Source organism: Lontra canadensis, unplaced genomic scaffold (assembly GCF_010015895.1).
Source record: "Lontra canadensis isolate GAN:19392208 unplaced genomic scaffold, GSC_riverotter_1.0 scaffold58, whole genome shotgun sequence".
Lineage (NCBI taxonomy): Eukaryota > Metazoa > Chordata > Mammalia > Carnivora > Mustelidae > Lontra > Lontra canadensis.
Genome location: NW_022631052.1, coordinates 11,511,047 through 11,525,698, shown reverse-complemented (window position 1 = coordinate 11,525,698; position 14,652 = coordinate 11,511,047). Strand labels below are relative to the sequence as shown.

At 48.3% G+C, this 14,652-nt stretch overlaps 1 protein-coding gene across 1 annotated transcript; it reads left to right on the top strand.

The window, feature by feature from the left end:
• The first annotated feature begins 3,727 nt into the window (after positions 1 to 3,727).
• On the top strand, positions 3,728 to 5,136 carry UBC (ubiquitin C). The gene is made up of 2 exons (XM_032876493.1): positions 3,728 to 3,787; positions 4,603 to 5,136. The coding sequence occupies exon 2, from the start codon at positions 4,606 to 4,608 to the stop codon at positions 5,080 to 5,082; it is 477 nt and encodes a 158-aa protein (XP_032732384.1). The 5' UTR covers positions 3,728 to 3,787; positions 4,603 to 4,605; the 3' UTR covers positions 5,083 to 5,136.
• The last annotated feature ends 9,516 nt before the right edge of the window (positions 5,137 to 14,652 follow it).

Sequence of the window (14,652 nt, the reverse complement as noted above, 5' to 3'; positions counted from 1 at the left end):
AAGATAGTATTTATGCCTAAATTCTAAAACCACCTCTGAATTATTCTTTCCCTTGGGTATCTCCTATGTATACATGAAATATACATGTTAATAAACTTCTGGGTGGTTTTTTTTTCCTCTCTCTCTTGATAATCTTTCATTACAGGGTCTCAGCTAAGAACTCAGAGGGTAAAGGGAAAGTTATTTCCATCCCCACAGTATACCTAACACGATGAACTGTCTGCTTAAAAATGGTTAAGATGGTAAATTTTGTCGTGTGTCTGTTTTGCCACAGCTTAAAAACAACGAATTAAGGACAAAACAAATCTCCTGTAGACTAACTTCTCAATCTTCCTAAAGCAGGCAAATTTGAGGACTGAAGCTACAGGCTGATTTCCTGCCTGGTGGGGGATGAAACTGGTTATTTTTAACACGGAGCGCACAGTGCAAATGCATTCATGTAAACAGGGAAAAGAAAGAGTCCTTCGGGCTTTTCTTCCCCCATAAACTGCACAAACCTTTGACTACCTTTTATGGTTATATAACCAATGACAAAGCAAGGCAAACGTTACCGAGCCAGCTCTTGGTTTCACTCTTTCTCTTGGGGGCGGGGAATGTTTGCTGATTCTGGTGCCCTTGGACTTTCTCATGACGCGGAGTTAAGTTCCAGATATGGTCGTGACCTTCAGGGGAACCGAATCCCGCGGGGAAGGAAGAAAGGCAGGCAGATAAACGAGGACCGGTTCATCGGCAAAATTCCCCCCGCCCTACAGCAGCCCAACGCCCAGGCCCTTTGTGAGCTCAGCCCATCACGTGCTCACCCCTGCCCGCCAATCCCGCCGTGTTACTGGGCCTCTGTCGCTTTTGCATTGGTGGCCCTCTGAAGCAATCTCTTGTGGGGCACTTGCAAAGGCCGGATCTGTGGGTGGAAGGAACTGAAAATGGATCCAGTGACTCACCCTGGATCTCGCACATTCTAGCACATTACATTCTAGGTCAGGGGATTTTAAGTTTCAGGGACGTGAGTTGATATCCAATTCCTGGGTCCAAGTGGGACATGTAGGTTTTGGGAGGCCTTCTTGGCAAACAGAAAAGCAGTTGTAATGAGGACAACAAAATTCCCCTGTAGGGCAGGGTTGCTCAACCTCCTTGGTGTTACTGACATTTGGGGCTTGGGTGATTGTGTCCTAGGGGACCTGCAGCAGCATCTCCGGGGCCTCTATTACCAAATGCCGGTGGCACTTCCTCCTCCCTGCTAACACTATGGTTGGGACAACCAAAAATGGTCTCCAGACATGGTCAAATGTCCACTGAGGGGCCAAGTCACTCCTGCTTGAGAATCACCTGCTTGAGAATCTAGGGAAACACCAGACATCTGTCTCATTTTCTCTTCCCCTCCCTGTCACCCCAGTGCCCTTGCACAAATGTTTACTTCTATTTGCTCTCACACAACCCACTGTTGGACTTAAGGAATGCAGGCGTGTTTCAGAGCATTTTTTTTTTTTTCCTGCTAGAGACAACAGTTGTTGTCAGTTCCTAAGAATGTTGTTTTCTCCTTGGAGATAACTGACTTGGGACCCACTTCCCACCCTCTGAGCCTCTTTTCTTCCTCCTCTCTCTCCCCTGCCTCTGAAATCAGGCCTGTTTTTCTCTGTACCTTTTGTACTCTGGAAAAAGCTATGTCACAAAGCTCGTGACTCAGCCTTTAAACAACATGAATCACGAGGCTGTCAGCAAAAGCCACAGCCAAAAGCGAGCAGGGTGTGGTATGAAGCTAAGCCTGGTCACCTTAGAAAGAACCTGGGCATTTTGGTTCTCTGAAACTTCTGCCCAAAATTTGGGAAGAAATACCCCTATAAGAATCCCCCATGTTTTGTTCCTTTAAAACATTCTAGAAATAACCTTCATAAAAGCCTGGATTGGAAGTTACTGGGGTCTCCTGCTAATCTGAAAAAAAAAAAAAACCCAACATTTTTTCTTTATTAATTTTAATTTTCCAGTAACAATTCATTCTCTTTGAAAAAATGTTAAAATTTGCACAGATTAAAGTCTATTTTGAAATTTCCTCAGACCTTTTTCAAAAATACCTACATACATGGGTCAAAAAAGAAAACACATAATTTTATTTTGACACACATTTTAGGAAAGTTGAAATACTACAACGTTCATAATTTAAAACAGGAATGAATCCTTTTTTAATGCCAGAACACTTTTTAAAAAATATTTTATTTATTTGTTTGACAGACAGAGATCACAAGTGGGCAGAGAGGTGGGGGGTGGGGTGAGAAGCAGGCTCCCCGCTGAGCCCAGAGTCCGACACAGGGCTCTATACCAGAACCCTAAGATCCTGACCTGAGCTGAAGGCAGAGCCCAACCCACTGAGCCACCCAGGCACCCCTGACAGAACATTTTTAAAGCAATTTTTCCTTTTTTTTTGAAAGCTTTGAGTACGGAGATTAAAATATCTTTCTCCCCTCTATATTGTAGAAATGGGGGATATTTCTACAAGAGACCAGAAGGGGCAGTGGCTGGGAAATTGAGCACGTGAGGGAAACTTTTCACCGTAAGCTTCCAAAAGCCTCTTGTTTTTCACCATATTCATATATGTATATTTTTTCATATTCATAAATCTTTAAAACACTTAAAAAATACATTGGAGAAAGGACACCTAGAAATCACAAAATGAGAAAGATCTGGCTGGCAACCTTTTACTCTTCTTCTATCCACATTGCACTTTGCCCTAGAATGAAGTTTTCTATTTGGGATATTAGGTTGTTTTTTTTCTACCCCCCAACCACAAACGCACAGGGCTGGGATTTAATTAGGGTGTTTAAAATAGTGCACTTCTAAGCGCCCCCACTTAGGAAGATGGGACGCCTCCGTGTTTGTAGTCAAGCACAGCCTTCCCAACCCAAGTGGCGCAGATGAAACAGGAAGGCCAAAGAACAATCTAGAAAGTTCGGTCAGCTTCCAGAGGCGCCTCCAGTAGATGGGGTTTCTGTTCTCCTTTTCAGACTTGGGCTTAGGGACCGCCCCCCGCCCCCGGTCCACCCCAGGGGCGCTCTGCCCCGAGCGCGGACTAGGGGACCCAGGCCTGGCCCACCTCCAAACCCTGATCTGTCTAGTCATCCGTCCTGTCCGCGCGCCCGCGCGGGGGAGGGGGGGCATGGGCGGGTCGCCACAGCCCGGGGTGGAAGTGGGGGAGGGGACGGAGTCGGAGCGTGCCTCGGCCTGAAGACCCCTGAGCTCGCAGAGGGGCGAGGGGCGCGCGACGCCAGACCTCTCTCCGTCCAGGGCGGGTCTCGAGAGCCGCGAGGACCGTTGCGGCTGAGGGGAGGGGGCGTCGGGGTCCGGCGGGGAAGCCCGCTCCGGGCGCCCTAAATACTCCGCGCCGGGTTTTCGCTCCTTCCGAGGGCCCTTTCCCTCCCCTCCCCCGTGCCTCCGCCCCCGAGATCGAGCGCCGGCCACGTCCGTCAGCATAGCACTCAACTGACGCGCTGATCCCTCCGCGCGGGCGCCAAGGACGGCGGCCCCTTACTCAGCCGATTCAGTCTACAGCCCATCCTTGACAGGTAAACATATCTGGAGGGGCTTTTAGATGATTTGGGGGGGTGGGGCACTAGTTTTCTCTCCGGACGGCAGGAAGTGTGAGAAAAGTAGTCCCTTCTCGGCGTTTCTGCGGAGGGATCCATCGGAGCGGGGCCACCGATTACTATATAAGGAGGCGCCGGGTGTGGCGCAGGCAGTTCTTTGGAGGCCGGGAGTTCGTTTCCTGTGTTTGTGTGTGAGCTGTTGTCACAGCCGTTTGGTGAGGAGTGGGCCGCTCTGCTGCCCGGGGGTCTTGGGGCCGGGCGAGGGGAGGGGAGGCGAGAGGCCGAGCAGCGCGCTGCGGGCGGAGCGGAGGTGGAGGCGTTTAGTCTCCCGGGGCGCGGGAGCGGAGGTCTCTGAGGGGGAGGGCTGCAGTAAAATGGCGGCCGCTTCGGATCCGTGACTGGAAGAAGCGGGGCTGTGAGGCTGGGTGAGGTTGGAGGGAGAAGCCTGGGAGGGGGTATGGTCGTGAGTGGATGAGAACGCGACGGGCCCGTGAGGCCTTAACCGGGCTCCTTGCGCAGTGTGAGTGGGGGAAGCCGAACTGTGTTCCGCGGTCGCAGCGAGTGGACACTAAATGCGCGTGCCACTCCGCAGTCCTGCGCCTGTTCTCGGGGAGGGGACCCGCTCGCCGCGCCGGTCACGTGATGTCACCCCTTTGTGGGCTCACAATCCCGGTTGGGGCTGCCTGGTCCTGTGTGTGGAGCTGACTCTGGTCAGTTGCGGGACGCAAGGGTTAGGCCCGGGGAGGACCCTGCGGAATTGGCTGGGGCAGACATCAGTGAGGTGGGAGGGGAACATAAGTGAGGCCCGCGCCTTGACTTCACCGGTATTGATGCTTTTTCCTCCTCGCAGGGGACGGAAGCTTGGCTTGGGAGCTAATTTGCACTTCGGCAACCTCTCCTATTTTTCTAGTTAGCTTCTTTAGGGGACGCTTGTTTGGGGGAACGTAAGTCACTTCAGTGGTAGGATCTTGTTCACATGCGAGTTGTCTGCTACAGTCGGGGGTTCTTTGTTTCTGTTCTCTCGTGACAGACAATGCAGATCTTCGTGAAGACCCTGACGGGTAAGACCATCACCCTGGAGGTGGAGCCCAGTGACACCATCGAGAACGTCAAGGCGAAGATCCAGGACAAGGAGGGCATCCCCCCTGACCAGCAGAGGTTGATCTTTGCTGGGAAACAGCTGGAGGATGGGCGCACCCTGTCCGACTACAACATCCAGAAGGAGTCCACTCTGCACCTGGTCCTCCGCCTCAGAGGGGGCATGCAGATCTTCGTGAAGACCCTGACGGGTAAGACCATCACCCTGGAGGTGGAGCCCAGTGACACCATCGAGAATGTGAAAGGGAAGATTCAAGAGAAAGAGGGCATCCCCCCTGACCAGCAAAGGTTGATCTTTGCTGGGAAGCAGCTGGAGGATGGGCGCACCCTGTCCGACTACAACATCCAGAAGGAGTCCACTCTGCACCTGGTCCTGCGCTTGAGGGGTGGTGGCTTAAGTTCCCCCTTTTAAGCTGTTGACAAAATTCATTGCACTTTTCTTTCAATAAAGTTGTTGCATTCCAAATAGTGTGTGTTTTTTGTGGGCGTGAGAGGGGTTCTTTTTAGTTTGGATGATGAGGGTGTGAGGAGTCAAGGTTTTCTGTCTCTCAGTGATTCTAGTAACCAGAAGGTAAGAAATCTCAGCACAAAAATTTGGAGGTTGTGGTATACACAGATGTATGTGTAACAAATAGGACCATTCAAAAATAGTTTCTCAGCTTTTTAAAAGCTGTGTAATTACAGACCTCTTTTCATATCACCATATCTAGATTTACCTCATTCTTTTTAATGCTCTTGCTATTGTATTGTATGGATGCCCTGTGATTTAACCTAGGCACCAACATGTTTATAGATTTTTGCTGTTCTGTTGCAAAGTACATCCTTCTACACAGCTCCTTTGTATACTAATACTTTGAAAGTATGGCATAGGTGTGAGATTTCTGCGTAATAAGGTTCTCAGAATTAAAAATCTGTCTTAGAACTTGTTTTTACAATTGTCCCATGATATTTTTCTATTTTTAATTTTTTGAGTAGGTAACACTTCACATGTTCAAGATGCGTAAAAAGGTTAAAATAGGAGCACCTGGTTGGGTTCAATCAGTTAAGTGTCCGACTCATGAATTCAGCTGAGGTGGTGATCTCATGGTGTGGGGTCAAGCTCTGTGTCAAGTTCCCCCCAACTCAGTGGGGAGTCTGCTTGAATTTCTCTCCCCCTCTCCCTCCGCCTGCTTGCACGCTCTCAAGTCTTTAGGGGTACCTGGGTGGCTTAGTTGAGTGCCTTTGGCTCAGGTCATGATCTCAGGCTTCTGGGATCCACCCCTGCATCTGGCTCCCTGCTCAGCAGGGAGTCTGCTTTCCCCTCTCCCTCAGTCTCCCCCTCTCCCCCCTGCCCCACTTGTGCACTCTGGCTCTCTTAATTAAATAAAAATCTTTTTAAAAAAATCCTTAAGGGGCACCTGGGTGGCTCAGTGGGTTAAAGCCTCTGCCTTCAGCTCGGGTCATGATCTCAGGGTCCTGGAATTGAGCCCCACATTGGGCTCTCTGCTCAGCGGGGAGCCTGCTTCTCCCTCCCTTTCTGCCTGCCTCTCTGCCTACTTGTGATCTCTGTCAAATAAATAAAATCTTAAAAAAAATCCTTAAAAGTTTAAAATAGTATATAATGTCCTCTGTGCTGTCTTGCATCCATCCAGTTCTCCAGCCCCATCCCTGCCCCAAAAGTACTTTCAGGGTTTATGCATATGCAAGCAACCACTAATCATTAATCCCCTCCATTACAAAAGGTAGTATACTGTTCGTGGCCTGTCCTGTACCTTGCTTTTTCACTTTACATCTTTTATAGTTTTGACAAGAGTTTGAATACCTTTTCATTTTGCATAAGGGAAAAAATACCTCATGTCATTTTCTCAAGAACAAAACCACCAAACTAACACAATCCCTTGTGAGACATTTACAGCAGCCCCCCAACAAATAGAGGAACCATAGTGATAACGTGATGAATAAGAACCATTTCTGCTATTAAAGGATCTTCAGTCGATGTAATGAACAGATACTAAACGTGTTCAGTTTCACGGAGTGACTTAAATCTTCAAAGCGCTCTGAAGTTTGGTTTTGCACATGAGTTACTGCTGTGAGAGGATTCACTTACATAGATGAGTCTCGAGTAAACTAGAAAAGCGTGTAGCTTGCGTTTATTTAAAAGAGCGTTCCTACTTGTGTTTTGTCTGAAAGGACAACACTCTTGCCAAGTTACAAATATGGCCCTCCCAGAGGTATATTCTAACAGCTTGACAAAAGTGCCTTTTAATAAAGGATTAGCCACGTCAGTGTGTAGTGCTCATTTCTGCCGGAAGAGGGAGCGCCTAGGACAGGTTTTGGTTTAGACATGAGGCTTGCAGCGCTCCCAAGCGGTTATGGTTGACCAAGCAACTTGGGCTTTCACCTTCCCCACCGCCCCCCCACAGAGGCTTTTTACGGTGCCACTCGCTCTGGCCCCAATGCCTTTTACTTTCTCCTTTTCTTTCCAATCCTGCAGCTGCTTCCTGTTGGAATTACTCCACAATGTCTAATGTAGCTATTATTCAATGTAGACCCTCTATTACTGTATCTCAGCAGATACAGTATACAATTACAGATCGTTAGATCCCCTCAAAATGCTGCCTTCCCTGCTTCCCTTACCGGCTGGCCACTTACTTTTCTCCATATGGTCCCTCCCATTTTCCACCTTTCTCCATTCAAGCGGCTCCCTCTTTCTAAAATACCGCCACTCCCACCTTAAATCAAATTCTACCCAACGTCAAGACCCAATTCAAAGGTCACACTAACTAAAGTTCCTTGACTGTCCTGACTAGATACTATCTACATTCCCGAAATCTCCTAGGTCTTCCTATTTTTTTTTAAATATTTAATTAATTTATTTATTTGACAGAGAGACAGCGAGAGAGGGAACACAAGCAGGGGGAGTGGGAGAGGGAGAAACAGGCTACCCGCTGAGCAAGGAGCCTGATGTCGGACTCGATCCCTGGACTCTGGGATCATGACCTGAGCTGAAGGCAGATATTTAATGACTGAGCCACCCAGCCATTGCCCTGATTTTTTAAAAAGATTTTATTTCTTTATTTGCCAGAGAGAGCAAGCAAGCACAAGCAGGGGGAGTGGCAGGCAGGAGGGATGCAGGCAGGGGAGAAGCAGTCTCCCCAGTGAGCAAGGAGCCCAATGTGGGACTCCATCCCAAGACCCTGGGATCATGACCTGGGCTGAAGGCATACACTTAACCGACTGAGCCACCCAGGCACCTCTACAGTTTTAAAAATAATATGTGACTACCAGTTACTACCGGGGATCCTATATTTAGCAAATATAGGTATCCACTTAATTAAAATTTATTGACCCTCCCCTACTGTATCAGAATGTTTCTAGTAATAGAAAACCACCGGCCTAAATCATAGGGAAATACCAAATATTATTTATTTATTTAGTTTCACATTTTTATTTAAACTCTAGTTAGTTAACATATAGGGCAATATTGATTTCAGGAATAGAATTCAGCGATTCATCACAACACCGGGTGCTCATCATAACAAGTGGTCTCCTTAACGCCCATCCCCCACCTAGCCCATCCCCCACCCACGTCCCTCCATCAACCCTCAGTTTGTTCCTGTTGTTAAGAGTCTCTTGTGGTTTGCCTCCCTCTCTCCCTCTCTTTGTTTCCTTCCCATACGTTCATCTGTTTTGTTTCTTTTTTTAAATTTTTATTTTTTTAAAGATTTTATTTATTTGAGAGAGAGAGAGAGAATGAGAGGGGAGAAGGTCAAAGGGAGAGGCCGACTCCCCGTGGAGCAGATGCAGGTCTCCGGGATCATGACCTGAGCTGAAGGCAGTCTCTCAACCAACTGAGCCACCCAGCCGCCCCATCTGTTTTGTTTCTTAAGTTCCACCCATGAGTCAGATCATATGATATTGTCTTTCTCTGACTGACTTATTTCACTTAAGATAATACACTCTAGTTCCATCCATGCTGTTGCAAACGGCAAGATTTCATTCTTTGATGGCTGAGTCATATTCCATTGCACGTACATATCACATCTTTTTGTAAAAGATTTTATTTGAGAGAGAGTGTGTGAGTGAAGGGAGGAGCAGAGGGAGAGGGACAAGCAAATTCTGTTGCTGAGCACAGAGCTCGACCCAGGGCTCCATCTCATGCCCCTGAGTCCATGATCTGAGCTGAAACCAAGAATTGGATGCCTCACTGACTGAGCCACCCAGGTGGCCCAAAACCACATCTTTATCCATTCATCAGTCAGTGGACATTTGGGCTCTTTTCATAGTTTGAATATACGTTTTCTTTATAACAAGATACTCAGAGCTAGGGCTCTGGCCTCTTCCGTGTGGTCTTTTTTGGGGGCGTCATCAGCAAGATGGCTGAGCAGTTCCACACACCACATACAGATCTGACAATGTCCAGAGGAAGAAAGAGTGGCATCTCATTCCTGTGACTCTTGTTAGGAGCAAAGAAAAACACACACACACACACACACACACCTCTTTCCTGGAAGTCTCCACAGCTGACTTGCCTTCATTGTCCAGAACAGGGCTACATGCTCATTCATTTTATTGTTGTTGAAACTGCTGAATCTATTTTTAAATTTGTTGGTTGTTCTTACTGCTTTTCTTCCTCTTACCCTTAGAATATAGGTGTTTTTTTTTTTAAAGATTTGATTTATTTATTTTTGAGAGAGAGAGATCACAAGTAGACAGAGAGGCAGGCAGAGGGAGAGGGAGAAGCAGACTCCCGCTGAGTAGGGAGCCGATGCAGGGCTTGATTCCAAGACCCTGGGATCATGACCTGAGCCGAAGGCAGACACTTAACTAACTGAACTACCCAGGCTCCCTCTTTTTTTTTTTTTTTAAATTTTATTTATTTGTCAGAGAGAGAGAGAGAGACAGAGAGCACAAGCAGGGGAAGCAGTAGAGGGAGAAGGAGAAGCAGACTTCCCGCTGAGCAGGGAGCCTGATGTGGGGCTGGATCCCAGGACCCTAGGATCATGACCTGAGCTGAAGGCAGTCACCCAACCAACTGAGCCACCCAGGAGCCCCAAAGGTAAGATACAATATGAAATGTTTAATACTTGGTTGTGGTGTCCAAAGTAAAAATGTCTAGAGCCTTCAAAGAGCTTAAGAGGCCCTGTTCTTGTTTTTCTTTTATTAAAAAAATATTCGAGGGGCTCCTGGGTGGCTCAGTCGGTTAAGCATCTGCCTTCTGCTTAGGTCGTGATCCCAAGGTCCTGGGATCCAGCTCACATCAGGCTCCCTGCTCAGCGGGGAGCCTGCGTCTCCCTCTCCCTCTGCTCCTCCCCACTGCTCTGCTCTCTCCCCACCCCACACTCAAATAAGTAAATAAATAATCTTAATTTAAAAAAATAAAAAAATATTTGAAAACAGATTAGACATTTTCCCACCAAGCCTTCCCTGCCACAAGAGAATCCTGGAAGGTTCGGGATAAATCATTTATGGCATCCACATGGGAAGTCTAGGCTGGAGGGAAGAAAAGTAATTACTGGATGGACAGATCACTGCAGGGCCTACAGTCACCCTAGGACACTGACAGAGTTAAAGGGATGAAATGCAGTCTTTCATGGGCTCTTCATTAGTACTTCCCAGAAATAAGACAGCTCTAGAAGTGCTTGAATGACCCCTACTGGGTCTGCTAATTTGCCTGAAAAGAAAACTGAATCAAGAAACAGGTTCTTGGGGCACCTGGGTGGCTCAGCCGGTTAAGCCGAGGCCTTCAGCTCGGGTCATGGTTCCAGGGTCCTGGGACCAAGCCTCACGCTCCCCCTGCTTGTGCACTCTCTCTCTCTGACAAATAAATAAAATCTTAAACACGCACACACACACACACACACACAAAGTAAAGAAAATTTTAAAAATGAAAATAATAAAGAATACAAAATAAATAGTAATACGGGACAGCAGTGAGCCGCTAGCGTCCAGCCCACCTCCAAGGCCGGGAGGAGGAGGTTTCTGTCTTAGTGCAGACAGGTCAGGACTTGGGGAGCCTTCGCTTCCCTATGTAAGCCATCCCTCCCCTCCACGGGCTCCTGCAGAAGCACGTAACTCTTTACTGTGCAGAAGAGAAGCGTGGGGGGCCCTAACCAGAGCTGAGATCGCCGAAACCGCATTGGTCTGCCAGCTAGACCCAGACTTAGCAACAGCGTGAGGAGTGTTTTGGGCCACAGGAAACAGAAAGAACAAATTGAGGAGGATTAAACAAAGCCGTGCTGATTTTGTCACTCAGCAAGAAGTCTGGATGTGGGCAGCGAGGGCCTGACCGGGGATTCTGGGAGCTCCCCGGGCCACAGCTCCAGACACCACATCTGTACTCAGAGCAGGAAGAGGGAGGAGTGGGCTCAGCCACAGCCACATCTTTTTTTTTTTTTTTTTAAGATTTTATTTATTTGACAGAGTTCACAAATAGGCAGAGAGAGAGGAGGAGGCAGGCTCTCTGCTGAGCAGAGAGCCCGATGCAGGACTCGATCCCAGGACCCTGAGATCATGACCTGAGCCGAAGGCAGAGGCTTAACCCACTGAGCCACCCAGGCGCCCCTATTCTTTATATCATCTTGATAAAGGTCAGTGTTACACATGTGGAGACTGATGGTTCTTAAAAATGTGTGCAAGAGGACACCACCAGACTGGTTGAAAGTGCACTCCCTCGGCCCTAGCCCAGAGGCTCTGAATCAGTGGGGCTGGGAACCTGCACTTCTAGTCAAACCCGTGAAGATTCTGGATTTTTTGAAGATTTTATTTATTTGACAGAGAGAGAGACAGCAAGAGAGGGAACACAAGCAGGGGGAGTGGGAGAAGGAGAAGGAAGCTCCCCGCTGAGCAGGGAGCCTGATGTGTGGCTCGATCCCAGGACCCTAGAATCAGGACCTGAGCCAAAGGTAGACACTTAATGACTAAGCCACCCAGGTGCCCTGAAAATAAAACAAACAAACAAACAGATTTTATTTTTAAAAATAATCTCTACCCCCCAACGTGGGGCCGAACCCTGAGATTAAGAGTCGCACCGCTGACTGAGCCAGCCAGGTGCCCCAGAAGTACTTTTTTGGGATCAGTACATACAGATCCCCCTTTCCTGTTTCCAGTTGCAAAATATTCCTTTGTGTAGGTTTGCCCTAATATCACAGCCACTAGTCACACATGGCTATTTACATCTAAATTAGTGTAAATTTAACAGAATTAGTTCCTCAATGGCACTAGCCACATTTTGAGCGCTCCGTGGAAAGGTCTGTCAGGGCTAACATTCTGGGCAACATAGACAGAGACGGGGTCCAGCATCACAGGAAGATGTGCGGGAGGGCCCCTCATTTCGTTAGGCAATCCCCTACCGTTGGGCATGCACGTGGCTTCCAATATTTTTTTTTCCAATATTTAACTTCTATGTAATCAGTGTGACAAAGGCTATTCTCACACAGAGTCCTTTGCCCACACGTGCGGGTGTATCTGAAAGACAAACTTCTCAAGGGAAATTGCTGGATCAAAGGGCGCATGTATTCTGAATTTAGACAGGCTTTGCCAGATCCCCCTCCAAAGAGCTATACGGGGGCGCCTGAGTGGCTCAGTCCTTAGGTGTCTGCCTTTGGCTTGGGTCTGGGGTCTAGCCCGCGTGAGGCTCCCTGCTCAGCAGGAAGCCTGCTTCTCCCTCTCCCACTCCCACTGCTCGTGTTCCCTCTCTCGCCGTCTCTCTCTGTCAAATAAATAAATAAAATCTTCTTAAAAAAACGAAGAGCTTATACAAATTTACACTTCTGCCAACAGTAGCTGACCATGCCTGGTTCCCCACATCCAAACCAGCACTGGGCTTCTCAAACTTTGGTCTTGGCTGGTGAATAAAGGGATCTTAGAGCTGTTTTCACTTAAGCATTACTTGACGTTTCCCCCAACATCAGAAGGACCTTGTTCAGTGTTCCACTGGAACAAATCCACTTTCAGTGTGAAAAACATTACTTGAAGCCCTTTGTGTATCAGTTGGGGACTTTGCCCTTCAGGAGGGCGTGGGATGTTTATACTGATTGCCTCACGGTGTCGTTAGGTGTTGAACTGTGTGCTAGTTATTAGCTCTAGTGAATCGGGGGCAGGGAGAGGCAAAGTGAGATCCGGATGCCCAAAGCTATGACAGACTGTAAGGGTGTATGGCTGTCACTTTGTAAGAAATGTGATGTTTCCCATTGAAGGCTTAGTTATCAGGTGCCTGAGCAAGTAAAGGTCTGTCACCTACCTGGTCCTTGTCCTTAGGGACTGGCTGAGTGACTGGTTCTTGGAACCCAAGATTTACACAACCACAGTTACACAGGACCATTGGCTTAGCTAAACTGCGTGACATTTTATTTTATTTTATTTTTTAAAGATTTTATTTGTTTATTTGACAGAGATAGACACAGTAAGAGAGGGAACACAAGCGGGGGGAGTTAGAGAGTGAGAAGCAGGCTTCCTGCTGAGCAGGGATCCCAAAGCAGGGCTCCATCCCAGGACCCCGGAATCATGACCTGAGCAGAAGGCAGACGCTTAACAACTGAGCCACCCAGGCACCTCTCACGGTGTGACATTTTAAAAAATAATTATGTACACTCGTGTTTATACTAGCACTATTCCAGCAGCCAAAAGGTGGAAACAACCCACATGTCTGTCAGGGGACAAGTGGATAAACAAAGCTCCATCCGCCCCTACGGTGGCATGTGATACAGCCACGACGGGGAAAAGAGACTGTGACTTCTGCTACAACATGTGTGACTGTGGAGGACGGGTGAAATACGCCGGGTACAAAGGACAGTGACTGTATGATTTCACTGAAATGAGGTCCCCAGAGGAGTCAAGTCCATAGAGACAGAAAGTAGAAGGGGGGGATACTGGGGACTGGGGAGGAGGAACGGGGATTCAGTGTTTCGGGTGACAGAGTCTCAGTTCGGGAAGATGAGGCAAGTTCTGGAGACGGACGGTGGTGGTGGTCATTCTTCCTGCCGTGAACTGTACCCTTCCAAATGGCTCAAGTGATTAAAAAAAAAAAGAGAGAGAGAGAAGAGAAAAGGAAAGAAAAGTGTATGTGCACAAAGGCAAGACGTGGACCAGAGGCCCGGAAATAGGTGGAGGAACAGAATAGTCATAGAGACTTTCATTTGGGAAGATTTTAAAATGTTGTCTAAAAGAGGAACCACCTGCCTTTGGTGCACAGCGTGCAAGGGCGAGCCGGTGCATCAGGCGTCTGAAAAAGGCCAGGTGTACCCTGCCCAGCGGGGCGTCCATGACCAACGACTGTCCCCAAGACACTCCCAACAGCTTCAGCAGCCACAAGGGGGCGCAACGAGCGGCTGGACACCCCAAAAGGGTGTGAGCGAGGGCTGTCTCTCTCTCTGTCTCTCTTGCTTCCCTCTCCCCTTCCCTCTTTTCCTCCCTCCTGGCATTTCCTTCTTGTCCTCCTTTAAAAAAATTTTTTTTAACAGACCTTATTTTTTAGAGCAGTTTCAGATTCACAGCAAAACGGAGGGGGGTACAGAGAGTTCCCATATATAGCCTTGCCCTCCCCACGTGCACAGACTCCCCGTTGTTAGTGTCCCTCCCCAGAGTGGCGTCCTTCCCTTCTTCAAATTGTGGTGGCATTCACATAACATAAAAGGCCCCGTTTGCAGCGTTTCAGAGCGCACCATGCAGCGGCATCCCGTACCTATGCCACATTGTGCAACTGTCCCCTCTACCTCGCTCCAGAACATTTCATCACTCCAAAAGGAAACTTCGTACCAGCTAAGCGGTCGCCCCTACTGCCCCTCCCCCAGCTCCTGACAGCGCCTCTCTGTGCTTTCTGTCGCTGCAGACGTACCTGTTCCAGACGTTTCTCGAACACGGAGTCACACACGGTGTGGCCTTCTGTGTCCGGCTGCCCCTCACCCGCATCCTGTCTTCAAGGTTCATGCACAGCATAGCTGTGTGTGTGTCCTCCTCCTTCCTCTTTGTGTCTCAGTCATTCTCCATCGTGGGGATGATCCCC